This window comes from Coturnix japonica, chromosome 17 (assembly GCF_001577835.2).
Source record: "Coturnix japonica isolate 7356 chromosome 17, Coturnix japonica 2.1, whole genome shotgun sequence".
NCBI classification, from domain to species: domain Eukaryota; kingdom Metazoa; phylum Chordata; class Aves; order Galliformes; family Phasianidae; genus Coturnix; species Coturnix japonica.
Window position 1 is genome coordinate 5642822 of NC_029532.1, and position 15999 is coordinate 5658820.

The following is a 15999-nucleotide window of genomic DNA, read 5'->3' on the forward strand; positions in this document are numbered from 1 at the left end:
ACAACAAACTATTAATTCCAAGCCTCGGGAAGGCATGTATGAATTTGTTTTGTTTTGGAAGAGAAAGAATAAATAGTAGCCTGGAGTCGGGATAATATTTACTCGCGTGCTTCACTTTGATGTGCAGCCCCTGTTGATGGCACACAGTGCGTGCGCTCAGTAAATCTCTTTGAGAGCTCCCCGAAACCACAGCCCTGAGCAAAGGAAGGAAAAAGGAAACTCTGGAAAACCAGGTATTAAGGAAGCAAAATAAGGCTTGGCACCAGGGGAATTGTTACGGCTCCTCCAAAACACAAAGAGGAATTTAAATGGGTTTATTGTAATTATTGTATCTCCCCCAGATGGTGCAGACCTGGAGAGCAATTCTGTTCAGGGAACTCACTTTCATGGCAGGAAAAGCAAAACAATGAGAATGGTTCAGTTCATCTCCAAGATAAGCCCTCCTTAGCTTGGTTCCAACCCCTTCTGCATTGCCCCTTCCTCCTGCAGACCTTTGGATACACTTCTTTGGATACCATCCTCCCATTTCACACCTGCTGCATCACCCAGGAGACAATCGCATGTACAGGGAAAGTTTTCCTTCCTGTATATCTTTGCATGTCTGATCATTCCTCTGACCAGCTTTACTAAATAAGCAGTTAAATCTGGGGGCTGAACAGCAATGCTACACCCCACAATGGGCACTACATCTCTCATCCATCCTTCCTTTGAGGTGGGTCATTCAGATTGACAGCCATGCTTCACTTTCTCCCTAATCGTGCCATGTTGTAGTGTTTACTCGTTTATGTTTCCAAAGAAAACAGGGTAAAAATAATGCATTTATTGCAGCTAGAAATAGACCTGAGCAATACCACTGACATCTAAAGATCTACTTGTCCTCCCCACAGCTTCACCAACAGGAATCTCTGCCCACTCGTTTCAATCGATCTCTGTCTCTTTACAAACCAATTTGTGGTACAGACAGAGCAGGAGAAGCGGCTGGGAGGAGCAAAGGGGCTCTGATCATTTTACACAGCTTCAGAAACACTCCTGTAAGCACAAAGTACCCACTGCAGACAGTGCTGTAGAGGTTTCCACCTCATGCAGCCCAACAGCTCTTTTCCATCAGTGCCACCTTCTCCCAGGGCTCCCAGCACTGCTTTTCTCTTGTGCTCTGCCACGGTGAAAGCAAGAACCCATAGGAACCATGTCAAGGTAGAAAAGCTCACTAAGATCATTTAGTCTGAAGCCTATGCTGAGCATCTCCAGCCACAAACCTTTGCTTAACCAGGGATGGGACTTCACAACCTTACCTTCCTTTTCTCTATTTCTCCACCTTTCAGGGCTAAAACAGAGCAGCTGACACAACAGCATGGTAATGAAGTGAAGGTTCAGGCTCTGCTGCTCCCCTGAAGGATAACTGCTCTTCCCTGAGTCATTGACCAAGAAGAGGCACATTACAAAGGGTCGGTGTGTGCACCAAGCGCTCCCACGATGGGCAATTAGACTTCCTTATATACCAGAAACTGGCTGCAGCCCCACATAGGGTCCAGGGTAGGGACGACCTCTGCAGTCAATCCTAGTTCTCCTCTCTAAGACCTGCTGGCCCAGCTCCTGTGCTGCCAATGCACTTCAGAGGATGAGGGAAACCCAGACAGCAGCAACCTGTAATTTCACAGCAGCAATTTGCTACACAGACCTACCATAAGTGCTCAGGGAGTCAGGAGATGGTCCAAAGCTGCCCACTCTTAACATTAGGGAGAAAACCTTCTCTCCTTGGCATTTTTCTTAAAGCCTCAGGCCAAGGAACCTTGCAATTACTTGCTAACTGAGCTTTCAGCTTTAAGTTTTTAGCCCCTCATAAATGCAGGAAGAGCCCAAAGCATTACTCAAGTGCTCCTTACCCACTTAAAAACCAAAAGTCCTCTAGAAATGACGTACACAAGAGTCTGTTGCACTGAGCCAGGGCCAAAAGGTCCAGACAAAGGCACCAAGCCCCTTCCGCAAGGGACAGCGATCATGAGAAAGCAGAGGATATGTACATTAGAATGCCCCCACAAACATCCCAGTTTGGGTTAACAGCTTGGCTTCCTGTTGAGCCTCTCTACTGCAGGCCATTTCCAGCTGCTCCTGGGTCCTTGCACCCACAGCCTCCATAGCAGAGCACCAGCCTCTATCCTAGTCCCCAAGTTTACTCACTCTGACCTCCATAAGCACCCATGATCCAACATGATTGTATTCTGCTTTACCCAGGAAGGGCAGAGAAGTCCCAGACCATGGCCCCACTACAGCCAGCTCCAATGGCTACGCTGCAGCATGGAGAAACAGCATCAATGTGTAAATGGAATTTGCCGAGAGGCATTTGAAGAGTCAATTCTGCACACTCCAGTAATTAGAACAATGTTATGAACAATGGCAATGGGGCAGGAGGGAGGCAGTGTGCTGGGATTTGGCTGATGGAGGTGAGAATACAGTGGGGCCTTCAGATGAGAGCCCTTTGCATGGTTCCCTGCAGGTTGGATTTAAACCAAAAGCTTTTCTGCTTCCCAACTGCAGCTTTTCCTACACATGATTTTCAATAAAGTCTGGTGCTTAGACCAAACATGGGCTGGTGACCCTGACCTGGCTTTCCTCTTTACATCAATAACACCACCAAGGTCAATAGGTCTTTTCCCTTCCAGACTATTCAAGGCTCTACCACAGCATCACCTACTGACTAATAAATCTTTGTGCATGAGCTAAGACATCATAAACATCTAATCCTATTGAGCTCTTGGTCCAGAAACCAGATATCCTAGGAGGAGCTGTCAGCCAAGCTCTACAAAATCAGCACACCCACAACAGTTGCATTAGTTGAAAGTGCTTAAAATTAGCTTCCCATCCAGCATCTCCTATAACGGGATCAAACATCCCAGTTGAGAAAGAAAACAAAGCCAACCAGACCTACATGGATCCATCTCTGACATCCACCAGGATCTGCTGGACTCCATTTGCTGCTTCTCCCCAGCACCCAACATCACAGAGCCCTCATAGCCACCTTCATGTTATTCCCAGCAGCCAGAAAATTTGGGTTTGCTTTATCTTTAACTTGTTTTTTTTCCCAGCCTTCTCAATTAATTTGCTGTGCATATCTAACATCTCCAAAGGCAGCAAATCTAACATCTCCAAATGCAGCCTCAGAGCAGAACTGACACATAGGGTTCAAGATATACCGCCACCGCACAATGGTTATTCATATTCTTCTGAAAGTGGGACTCAGCCAGTTCAATTCGCATCTGCAATGAACTGTGATCTCAGCTCTGCTTCTGGAGCACAGAGGTCCTTTTGATAAATCTCTACGTACAGGGACTAAAGCACTATTTCCGCATGAGAGAAATATATTCAATTTCTTTTTTTTTTTTCCAATAATCTTCACAGTCCACTGGTTTGGAAGACAGAGTTTCTCTTTGCCATTGCAGAGCAGTTGCACCCATCAGACTCAGGTATGTAGTAGAGACATAAGGGAGCGATGCTCACTGTATCACACAATGTCTCTGCAAGCACCTCTCCCACACCACAGCTCCAGCACCAACCTTGGGTTGGTTGGGCTCTGCACACATCCTGCTGCCAAAAATCAGTGCTCACAGATGGGATCCTCTGGGACCCCCAGCTCTCAATGCACACCGCTGGCACCAACACTGGAAGCTCTATGTATGGTATGGTGGCTTCTTATTCTTCCCCCTGATGTTTGGCACTGCTTGCCAGCAGCAAGGCAACAGAATGAAGCCCTGGCTGGGGAATGGGAAGGGATGTCTCCATCCAAGTCCCTGAAGAACCTGCAAACTGCTGGCCCTGATACATGCCTTTACTTCCAGCCTATTTGCACATAAGCTCCTTCCTTTGAAATGTTCTCCACCTTTCTCAAAACTTAAGGAACAGGCTGTGAAATCCCCACCATCTGTCAGCCCTGGAGAAGTCTCCTAAGCCAGCCTCTCCCACACTGCCTTATTCTTTAATAGATAAGCCAGCAAACATTTACCAGCTACACACCTAAAATTCCTCAAGACAGGCTTGGGATAGGGAACCTTGACAAATACCACTGAATAGAACGTGCCCACACCATTAACTTTACCCAGGGTGCATTAGGGCTGCTTTCTCGCTACCACAATTAGGCTTTAATATGTAATTAGTAGGATGAAAATGACGGTGAAAAGGAGAATGCCTCACTTACACCCCATTAAGACTGAGAACATAAATGAACTTGCTGCAGCATCACCATCCGAGGCTCATTAACCTCATCAGCAAAGCATCGAGGCTTGTACAGCCTCCGTGCCTCCCTTCTCTTCCTCACCCACCTCCAACCCTGGCAGTTTGTGAGAGCAAGAAGGGCAGAGGTAGCTCTCCCAAAGGGCAAATGAGTTCAGAGCACTACACAGCCCACACAAATGGCTTTCAGATGTCTCCATCACCCTGACCTCACCTGTGATGCAGAGAAAAGCTTTTCAAACCCATTCAACTGTGCACCCCACCAACACAGCAGATGAAGTCAAACCACCCATGTCAGTGCCCCAAGGCACGCAGTGCAGGTCCATGGCACCATCCATCCCCAAGGTTTGCAGCCCCCAGGGCCCTGCACCCAATGGGATTGGGCATGGGAAGCACAGAGAGGGCAGAAGAAATCTCATTTCTGGAGGAAAAAGGGAAAGAAAAAAAAAGCTGGACTCACTCCAAGGACAAACAAGCAGCCCATTTTGAAGGAGTGGAACAAAATACTCCAAGATGCTGGGTTTTTTTTCCCTCTTTAATTCCCTTGAATGAGTGGGGGATGGAGCGAGCAGCAGGAGGGCAGCCCTGGTGCATGGAGCTGTGCTGGAAAGGCAGGAGCTGCTGGGAGGACTGAGCACACACACCTCACCAAACCCACACTCTGCCAAGCAGCAGAGCTTCCCATACATCATCTCTCTTCCCCCTGCTTTGTGCAATGTTGATTTGCTGTGAAACATTAACATTTCTATTCAAACAACTGGCCGCCTAAACGCAAAGGGCTGATGGAGGAGGAGCCCCAAATAAGTCCCCCCACTCTATGCACACAAGAGTTGTCCCCTCCCCTGGCAGCAGGTCCCACCATCACAGTGGGTATTTCAGGCTCAGGGCAACGATGCACCAATTGGTGCCCGCTCTCCTTTGGCCCAGGAGGAATCTGTTTTCTGCAGAAGCTTTTTTTGCCCTCCAATCTGTTCCATAGGGGGAGGATGCAGAGCTACCCCAGGTTGGTGGCATTTGGTCGTGTCAGTGCTTTCAGGCTGAGAGTTTCACTTCTGGCGTGTTCTGCCTACACAGGGTTACACCCACACATTAATCTGCTTCAAGAAATGTTAATTATTCTTTGTAACTGAAGTGTTTGGCCTTGAGACAGCCTCACTATCAGATGCTGCAGCTCCAAGAGCTTAGGAAACATAGGGGAGATTTTAATAAAGAAACAGCAGAGCCCTGGCTCATTACAGAATAAGAACCTCCTTTTACCCTAGGACTGCTTTCAATGACACGACCTGGGCTGGATTTCCTTCCTTTGCCAATGCACACAGAACAGCTGAGCTCAAGTGATGCCAGATGCACCAACAGAGCGCTGAGTATAGAAGGGCTCACTTAGCCTGGGGACATCTCTCAGTCACGATGATCTTCATCAAGTCATTAAGTCACAAATGCCCGATGACATCATCAAGGAAAAACATCTTGCAGGGGTCAAATGCAAGCAGACATTTTCTAAACAATAGGGAAACCCTTTGTGGAGGCAGAGACGTGGATGTCTTATTGCTCAAAGGTTTTCCGAAGTAAAAACCATCATTTTCACCCCAACCTTGTCTAATATGACTGCAAGGAGAGCTCAGCCAAGCGAAGGAACTAAAGGAAAATCAATTTCATACACATTAGGAATATGCATTTATCCATGTCCTGATCGATACCTTGGATTCCTCACACATTACAACATTCAGCTGCTCTTTGAGAACAGCTCTCCCATGCAGACCATGGGAGTTACGAAAGATCCTGCCACGCTTGTTTGATCTGAAACTTAATACCCCTTAATTTGACCCCTTGGAAAAACACTGGGGAAAGCAGCCAAGAATTGAGGGGGGGGTAGGGGGAGAGAAAGCAAAGCTTCCCAGAACAAACATTTCTGGCTCTTTCGGTTCCACTGAAAATCTGTGCATCTATAAACAGTGTGGATTTGCAAGTAGGGGAGAGATTAAAAGGAAAAAAGCAGAGCTAATTGGTCACTGTGCAGCCAGGAGCTTCTGCTGGGCTGGGTGCTGGAGAGCCACCAATAGGCAGGGGGGTACACAGCCTCTCCTCTCACCCAGCTGGGGACACCATGGGGCACAACACAGCACTCGGTTTCCAGCTTCCATAAGAGAGCTGGGGGAAATTCACAGCAGTTGGAGCCCCAATAGCCAGCATGGCAGCAGGTCTGTGCAGGGTGCAGCAGAACGCACCACCTGGTGCACGCTTGGCTAGCCACCGAGATCAGCAATTCATTTGCCCCTATTTGTATAGGGAAGTTCAGCATCAGAGTTTCCTGTGCGTGCATTTAGTGCTTGGGTCAAAAACATCTGTGGGACGCATTGCACCTGCTGTGACCCAGCCTGTAACCCAAGGAGCAGCCTACACCCCCCTGCAACAACAGCTCCCTGAACCATCCCTGCACTGCTCAGCTCTGAGCTCCGCGTGCTCTGACCACAAAGCACCACCCATCCCAAAACAGACCCACAGAACCAACTCATCCTCACCCAGCTGATTTTTCCATCCCAGTGTCCAAGCTGATGCAGCACAGCACGCAGCAGCACACACATCTCCATGTACTCTTTGCAGGCCGATTACGCTGCTGCTCCCATGGGAGCTTATAAGAAATACACACACCCTTCTTTTGGGGAACGATGCTCCTAGAATCACAAGGTTGTAAAGGACCTACAAGAGCATCTAGTCCAACCGTGCTCCCATTACCGTTGCTAATATATCTCATCCCACCTGCTGCACACATCATATATTGTGACCGATAGAGCAATCAGCAGCTCAGCCTCCATAGGATCCCCCTTTGGACACACATCCAAGCCCCACAGAGCAGCCACTAAGTGGCTGAGATGATGCAAAGCATGTACTGTGCTGCTGCCCCTTCCCGTAGGGCAGTTGTATGTATGCAGCACATTTATTCCAAGCAGTCCAAGAACTTCTAAAGAAAAGTGATGACAATTAAACACTCATCAGGAGAGCAGAGAGGAGTGGGAGGCTAATAAACGACATGCTCCGTGGCTTTATGAATATTTGAACTATATTTCTCCCCCCCTCCTCCAAAAAGGAAGGTACATTACTGCATGTTATTGAAAATGAGTAACTCCATTTAATGAACCTTGCCGCTATCATGCTGACTAATAGAGTGATAAAGAGTTTAATCCATATTTATGTACATTTTATCTCATCGTAGTCGGTGCCAATAAATTAGCAAGTCCAATAAGAGTTGCGTTTTATATCATTGCTGCTATTAAATGTGCATGAAGTGCAGCGCAGCATCGCGCTGTACACGAGCACTGAGGCTTTATTTCATTTCATTTCTCTTCCAGAAGCCGGGCTGTGTTATCAAGGGCTGGGCACCACGGAGCAGTTTTGTACAGGTCCCTATTGTGGATGATGGTTTTTGAGCTCCTTTCAAAGGAAAAGGATTCAAACCCAAGCAGAGCTGTGATACGGCTTGCAGAAATCAATATATCCTTGTCAACAATTAGGTCTTTTAAGGCGTCTACAAACTGGAAACGTGGGCAGTCAGCATTGCAAGTCACTTTTGGCAACCTATGCTGCGAAGCACAGCCCTTCCCTTGCGACAGAGGGCTTGCCAGACAACTGGACATCAGGAAAATATGGGCTGTGAGCAGCTGAGAGCAGCCCTTCAGCTCCCAGGGGTAAATGGGAAACACTGCGGCCCCGATTACAAGAACCATGACACATCCATTCCGCAGAAGCCCTCGCCTGCCAATTACCCAACATCCCACGAAGGCTGAGATGGATCTTTTCAGCCCCGTGGGGATTCGGGTTGGAGCAGCCCACATGGCCAGCGATCCCATTTCTCCAGCTGTTCTCCTGCTGGCAGCAAGGAAGCAGCGACTTCCTGAGCTTAAAGCCCAAGGAGGGATGAGAGTCCCCAGTGCCACATTCTGTTTGGTAATCACACTTCAGCAAGTCCGAGTGCTGTGTGTGACTGCTGTCTAACCAGCCTTTGGGTCTGGAGGAGAGAAATAACTGCTTTCAAGCCCTCAAAGGAACCACCCAGCACTGCTCCACCACACTCCCTGTGTAATTAAACACTCCTTAAAGTCCTACACACTGCTCCGTATAAAGCCAGAGCATCTGACAGGCCAAAACGCACTACTGGTATAAATAATGAATGGCTTCGGGGAGGATTTTTGTGTGTGTGAAGTCTGCCTTTGGCCAGTGAGAACGTGAATCGAAGGCTCCTTGCAGGACTACAGCTCAGAGCGGAAAGGAGCTGCGGTCAGCTGCAGATTTTTCCCTGTTTATTTGCTTTGCTGCTGTTGAACGCAGATCTGAGGCTGGAGAGGGAATGAAAGGTGGCAAAGACAATGGGGACATTCTGAGAGGGACTCGGGGCAGCTGACATCCCACCGAACTCATGACAGCCACAGCAGGAAGAGATTTCTGTGTGCAGAACCTGTGCCTTGCAAACCACGTGAGGTTGTTTGAAGATAAGGCGTATTAAAGCCAGCCCGATCCCAGCTACTAAATACACTTTGGTCTCTCTGAAGTTCATGCTAAGTTTTTTTTTTTCCTTTCCAAGCCTCTTAGAAAAACCAACAAAAACGGCACTGTTATGGGTTAAGAGCAAACAGCACATCGTCTCCTTCCCCTGCTACAGACCAAAGGCTGCAAAGTCCTCAATGACCTCTGAGAAGTAAACAGGAGGAGTTGGGAGAAGCTGAACCAGGACACAAAGGAAACAAAGCTGCGTTCAGCTGACACGTTCCAGGAGTCCATCCCACCAGCCCCTCTGCTAGTGGGCTCCTATGGTGACGTGAAGCAGCACAGAGCAAGAGAAACGTGACAATAAAGCAGCGTTTTAATTAGTGGCGCTTCTTTCCCCCAGCCCAAAAGGTTCCCTCTGTGCATTCGTATTCCCAGAGCAACAAGAGCTGCCTTGTATTTCATAAATTAAAAAACTCATAAAACAAGCCCCTGTGATTGCACATTCCAGATAATGGTCCAGAAATAAATTAGGCAATAAATATCAAATAATACATCCCCATCAGCAGTGAAAATCTACGCTTTGGATAATGGGAGGAGAAGGCGTCTTCAAGCAGCTTACGCCTGACAGCCCCAAGGAGGTGAAACAATAGAGAGCTTTAATAAATCTTTTCACACCTTTTCCACTGCAGAATATAACCATTGTCCCACGTAATGCCTTCCCTGAGCCCCAAATCCATCTGAGTAACAGCTTACTCCTGATGCTATACATGTCAGAAGCAAAGGGAGCAGAACAACAGGCTCTTATCAGAACCATGTAGGATTGTCCCTCCCTCACAGCTGGGGCTCCCACAGCACTCGGTGCAGCCCATCAGCTGCAGGATGCACTCGGTCCTCCCATCTGGGTGACACAGCACCAACAGAACCAGCACCCAGTGGGAGTAGTGGGGTGGGGGGGAGGGAAGGAACCCTCCATATGCTTTTCTCACAAACACTTTGCTGCTAATTTTGCCTTGGCATGAAACTTTCTGTTTCAGAAACTCCCCCCACCCCATCACAGAGCTGGTAGTGATTGTGGTGTGGCTGTTCTGCTCATGGTAAAGGCAGCAGCTGGGGTGGGCAATGCATGATTTGCACACACATACCTGGGGAAAACCTGAAGCCTATTCCCCCCATCCAAGAAAAAGCCATCTCCCATGGACTACAGGCTGATCCCAGAGGCTCTGCAATCTGAACAAAGCTCGAGTACTCGCTCCCCTAATTCACTAACACACAGCAGAATCAGCCCCCAAATATTCAAGCTACCACAAGCCAGATACATGAGTTAAAACACAGAATTTGCTCTGAAAAAATCCCAAAGCCTTCCCCACATTCATGGCATGAATCTGCAGGGCTGCCTGGAACAGCAGCATTGAAACCCTCACATCCCCCAGGCAGGCGCTGTGTTCTTACCTTGCCGAAGTCCCGCACATCAAACAAGTCAAAGGGGTCGAACAAATCACTGTTTCTTAACCCAAACTTGTCGTGACACACTTTTAGGAAGGTCCGGATGTTCTTCAAGCAGAGGAACTGAGGGAAAGGAAAATAGAAAAGGGGAGATTAAAAAAATAAGCCAGACGGGCAAAGATTTTAACATAGATTTCCCCTTAGCTAAATTCACATGTGAGACAAGTTAATGGGAGCTCAGGGACTTGCACTGAAAAAGGCTGGGTTGGTTTATTTGTTGTTCCTGGAGAAGTCGGCTCCCGGTGCCCTGATAGGACTCCTGTGTTCTCAGCTGCACACCAGAAACAAACACCCTTTTGAAAAGCAACTTTCACAGCTCAAACATAAGGTAACACCACTCAAAGGCTGGAAAACTCAAGCTAGAATGTTTCCCTTTCAAGCCTTAACCCAAATATAAATTACAGCTGAGGGTCTACAGAAGCCCAACGCTGAGCTTTTAACCATTTCCAACACGCTCCTGTTGGCACTTCCCTGCATGAGTTGTATTCATTGCATCTGTAAGCACAACCACAGTACGTCAGCATCACTGCCTTTAGGATTAGGCTTCAGGTCAGTGGTGATGGATATGCAGGACCACCTCATTCCTAACACATTGATTCACCCACACCCCATCACCCTTCCTTCCCCTTCAGCCCCTCCACGTGAAGCTGAGCTCCCAGCACCGAGCACAGCCATCACATCAGCTCTCTCATTAGACAAACAAGCACCAGAGGCAGAAACTGAAAACAATTCTGTTTTTCTGGGGCATTCCTCTATTGCACATAAACGCTGCCATAAATACAACCTGTCTAGACAGAGAGGGCTTTTGGAACAGCTTTACAACTTCTTGCTGATACGGGTTATGAAACAACTTTGTCTTCTGGGTGCCTGCAGGAATTCACATCCTGAGCACACCGATTGCTTGCAGCAGGCCTACGATTGCTGTCACATGGCAGCCTCAATGATTTCATGTTTTAAAGCATGTACTTATTTTAAATCCTTTAAAACCTCCAGTTCTGAACGTGACCGACACAGGTAACAGCCTCAGCTGCACAGCCTGCCCTCCCTGCAGGTCCCAGGGCTTGGGGAGAAGAGATGGCTGAAGGGCTCAATTCAGATTGACTTTCAAAGCGTTTGGTGTTCAGCTGAGCTGGAGGTGAAGGATGTGAGATCCTCAATTGTCCACAATGCATTTTTGATGCAAATCCATGACAAGCTCCAGCTTCACACTGCCTCCTTTCTGATGCATCTCAAGAGACTGCATGCCCAAGGCAACAACAAAATGCCTCCATCCTGACCATTTCTAACAGCAAGCCAGCACACCATGGCAGGCTTCCCAACCCTGGGTTGTCTCTGGTAAGGAAGAAAAGAACCAAATACTCTTCTCAGCATGGGTTGTGTCCAAGTATCTTTGCTCACCCTATTCAAACATGGAAGCCATCAGGCTGCCAGCTACTGAGTTAGCAGGAGCAGGTGACATCTGGGATGACAGCAGCCCTGTGCATGGAAACTCCTCAGCAGCTTTTGGGATGAAGCCTGTGAACACTGCAGTGTCTGCTCAGCAACACAACTGCCCAGGGTGGGATTTGGGAGATGCTCCTTAACAGACCCCAATTCCTATATACAGGCTGGTGCAAGCCTAGTGAAAGGCTTGGGATCCCTGAGAGAAACTGAATGATAGAATATAGGGAGAGGAAGAAGCGCGGCAGGTGGTTTGTTGGTGTGGGATCATAGGAAAGCTCACAGAGCTGGTCTCTTTGGGAAGCAGCAGGGCTGGGTTCATACTCTGGAGCCACGTACAATAACTGTGGGGTGAGTGGGCATGGAGCCACACTGCTGAACACCATCCAAAGCCGTGGGCTGTAAATGGGCCCAGCAGCATGCAAGGAATGCTGCAGCCCTACCGTTTTAGATAACCCACTGTCCAATGACGAAAGTGACTTTCTTTAGCACTTCCTGACCGTGATGTCAGATTTCCTCTTATCTGGCTTCCAACACAGCCCAAACGCACCAGGAGAAACCTAAGTCCTCAATGGGGAGCTGCGAGCATCTGCTTATCACAGCCGTCACAAACGGGGAAGGAAAAAGCTCTCATTGAGAAAATAGGGAATCTGCAATCATCAGCGGTGAACAACGAGCATGCAGCAGCCTAAACCTCTTAAGAAAACAAAAGGGTAACTTTGAGTCATGCTGAGTTCCCCACGTGCTACTGTAACACTTGGAGTGGCAACAGGAGTGAGGAAGCCCTGATAAGTGCCACTGCAGGAGCAAACACAATCAGGCCCGCAGCCAGCTGAAGCACAGAGCTATTGACACTCCCTTTGCTTGTTTCAAAGTCAGCATCCAAGTATCCATCAGGATCCACAGGGCTGGAGCTACCAGAACCCCTCATTAAGCCATGATCTTTACCTCCTAATCACTCCAAATGTCTCTGCCTGGTCGAGCTCTCCTCCATATCAAGGCTTTACTAGAGAATTTTGGGACCAGTAATTAAAGCCACAAGCACTATGGAAGCTCATGTCCCCCTCTAAACAGCAGCCCTGGTGCTCCCCTGCTCCATCCCATCGTCTGGAGCAGAAAGCAGCAGCTGCAGAAGTGATACAAAAGCATCTCTGCAGAAAAACCTCCCCTCCCATTCACATTTGGATTCAAGTCGCAGCTCATCAATTACTTTAGATGGACAGATTAAATTTCAGGCTGTTGGACGGCAGATTTATCTACTGAGAAGCGGAGAACGAAATTATTTCTCAAACAATTTAGTGCTATTATTTCTCCCCATTTCAGAGCCTCACAGACCAGGCAAATTCCACTTAGCAAGACTGATTAACGAGCTCAAAACACTGATGAGCACTGACCTCACCGCAACAACTCCTCACCTCCACCCACAAGCCATGATTAGCCCTAGGAGAGCACCTGAGGGATAGCAAGCATCTCTTTTAGCAAACACCAATTGCTGGTCACTGGGAGGAACAGGGAAGCAAGCCAAGGTGCTCCCAAGCAAGGAAGCATCAGCTTTCAAGATGTCACTGAAGTCTCATCCTCCAGGGACAGCACAGAGTCACAAGGAGCACCTGCCTTGAGCAGGAGGATCCCAGTACAGCCCTTGCCCTGTTTTATGCAGCTCTCCTTGCTCCTGCACAGGTACAGTGAGCAAAGAGCACTGGGCAGCTGTGGGAACTTCTGCTGTTCACAAGGTGTGGGCTTTCAGAGTGGTCTCTCAGAAGTTGTGAATAGGATGCCCCAATACACATAACATTGTAAGATCAATTTAAAACAAACCAACCCCCCCCAAAAAAACCCCAAACAAATAATAGTGGGTGGTCCTGGAGTAACCTATTAAATTCACCAAAGCCACACAAGCTCAGTTAAAGACACAAGCACTGCTGAAAGCCTTTCCTGAGCCAGAGTGGGGAGAAGCATTAAGCAGAGCCCTTGGGTTTCCTACAAAGCATCAATTACTAAAACAAGGAGAGGACTGGGGGCAAGCAGTGCTGAGGTGGCTGATGATCTGAGGACGTGGGAGGAATGAGAGACACAGCAGAGCATCAAATGATTAAATCCACATCAATCAGAGGCGCAGAAGAAATGCACTGATGTGCATATAGAGAAAGCACAGAGGAAAGTCCCCGTGTAGGCCAAGTCAGCGGTGTAGGAGCTGCCAAAGCCCAACCTATTGCATCCTATAGGGGTTCTGCTGACCCCAAACCTTCAGGGGCTGCTGCAGGCTGGGCCAGCAGGCTCACTTTGCCCACTATATGCACTTCTATAGAGAAAAGTGAGAAATGAAATTGAAAAACCCTGAACAAACCCCCCCGATCAGGTGTCCAATGAATCCAAGATGACTATGCAGGGTTGGAGGAGGGAGTGGGGTAACACCTCGTGGTTTAGGGTAGAAAGAAAACACAGAGAGCCACAACCCTTCTGTCCTAAGGGGGCACATTCTGACGGCATCAATGACCTTCCCTGAGCTGGGAGGGAAGCTGAGCCATCCCTGGCAGCAGGGCCAAGAAGGTTTGATGTGAGCGTGCTGGGGAGCCCGCGGGGCCACGCTGCCACTGTGATGCACAGGGACTGTAAATGGGAGGAAGGAAGCTGTGACTTCCCAAAGAAAGCTGCCGGCTGCAGTCGGGGACAGCATTTCCCCTCTTTGTGAAGTCCTCCCAGGTCTGCAGGCAAAGCTCCCAAGGGGAAAAACAAGCACAGCAAAGGGAAGGGAAAGGTTTCACCCAACTACCCCAGCCTTTCTATCAGAGGTGTTTGCAGATCTGCCATTCTCAGCCCACACAACACCAGGGCTGCCAAAGCCCATTGACTGCAACAAGTGCAGCCAGGGGTGCAAACCCACCATACTGAGACCTTTGCACTGAGGATTCACAGAACCTTACTTCAGTTCTCCCCACACTGATTATACTTCAGAGATTGATTATGTAGGATGTCTTTAAGGAAGAAATCTGCAAAGGAATAGCACGGGCTCTGGGAAAAGCAGATGGTCCTGACCATTTCTGAAGACCTAAGTCTTCACCAGCTCTGAGAGAGAGAAATTCAGACATCTCTGGGTTCACAGCACTGCTTTGAGGAACCTGCCACATTCTTAGTGTTAGGAAAGTGAGGAAAGAAGCTCTATTTGCTGAATAAAGAAGAGGATTTGCATCCCTGCCCATCCTGGAAAAACCTGGGCTGACAGATGCCCTTGGGTTATCCAAGCACCTGGTCACATGAAAACCCTTCCCTGGCTGCCTTCATGCTGCATGGCAGGACCAGCTTGGACAGCAGCATCGTGCCATGCCTTCATGGACCAGGACCAGACCTGTGTCATTATCCACATCCCTTAGAGACCAAACACGAAGAGGCTCCTTTCAGCCTCTCCCACACAACACAGGAGGGATTAGAGCAAGCTTGGGCTGTCTCTGAGGCACATCAACAGCACGCTGCCAAATCCTGGCTTGGACTGAGCGAGACACAAGGTCTGAGGCTGCAGGGCTCGGAGGCACCGCTCCATCTGCCCATGTCTGTCACCCTTAGCAGCATCCCCTGCTGCACTCATTAAGCCCAGCTCATTTCTCCTCTTGCAGGAAGAGGCACGGCTCCCATCACAGAGCTCAGTACCAGGAATAAAGAGGAACTATTTAGCTTTTGCTCTTGATATGAAGTCCTAAGCTCCCCACCAGGGCTCGTGCTTCATCATGCATGAAACACAACCATAGGTTTAAATAAGAAAAAAAGAAAGCAATTATTATTATAGCTGATCAAGAAATCAGATGCCTTCCCACACACTGAGCTTACAGCAATGAAAACACGAAACATTCTAGCCAGCAGCTTTAGGACAGGGCTTGTCCCAACCGTGACAATCAAATTGTAACGCAGAATCCAGCTGCTGTTAAAGAAAACGGGTAATGATGTAACTGTATATAAGGTTACACCGGAACGATGTGCTTACACAGAACTTTCCAAGCTCTCATTGTTTTGCTGCTCTTTGGGTTGGGTGAGGATTTGGGCCGTGATGAATTCTTGACAGGACAGAGATGAGAACGGATCCGTTATGCCCTGAGAGGAGCAACGGCAGCCAAGTGGGGAAGTCAGCCCCTGTCACATCAAGCAATGGGGCCAGAGAGGGAACCCTGGGTGGAAGCTGCGAGTCTGGGCTGGCACACAACACATGCAGAAATCCTTTGTTCTGTATAAAACCGAGATGCTGAATACACAAGCTTTGACTTTAGGAACATACCACAGGGTGGGAACTGCATTAGATGCCTTTAATACCTGACTCCAACATCATTTATGTCACACAGGCGACTGTGAAATAATAACAAA

At 48.4% G+C, this 15999-nt stretch overlaps 1 protein-coding gene across 7 annotated transcripts in view; it reads right to left on the reverse strand.

Moving 5' to 3' along the window:
* Positions 1–15999, reverse strand: part of VAV2 (vav guanine nucleotide exchange factor 2) — a 93673-nt gene that overhangs the window by 62878 nt on the left and 14796 nt on the right. For all 7 annotated transcript variants that reach the window (XM_015879278.2, XM_015879279.2, XM_015879280.2 and 4 more), the window contains exon 2: positions 10156–10272. In XM_015879278.2, the coding sequence (XP_015734764.1) occupies positions 10156–10272 (117 nt within the window). The remainder of the gene's footprint in view (positions 1–10155; positions 10273–15999) is intronic.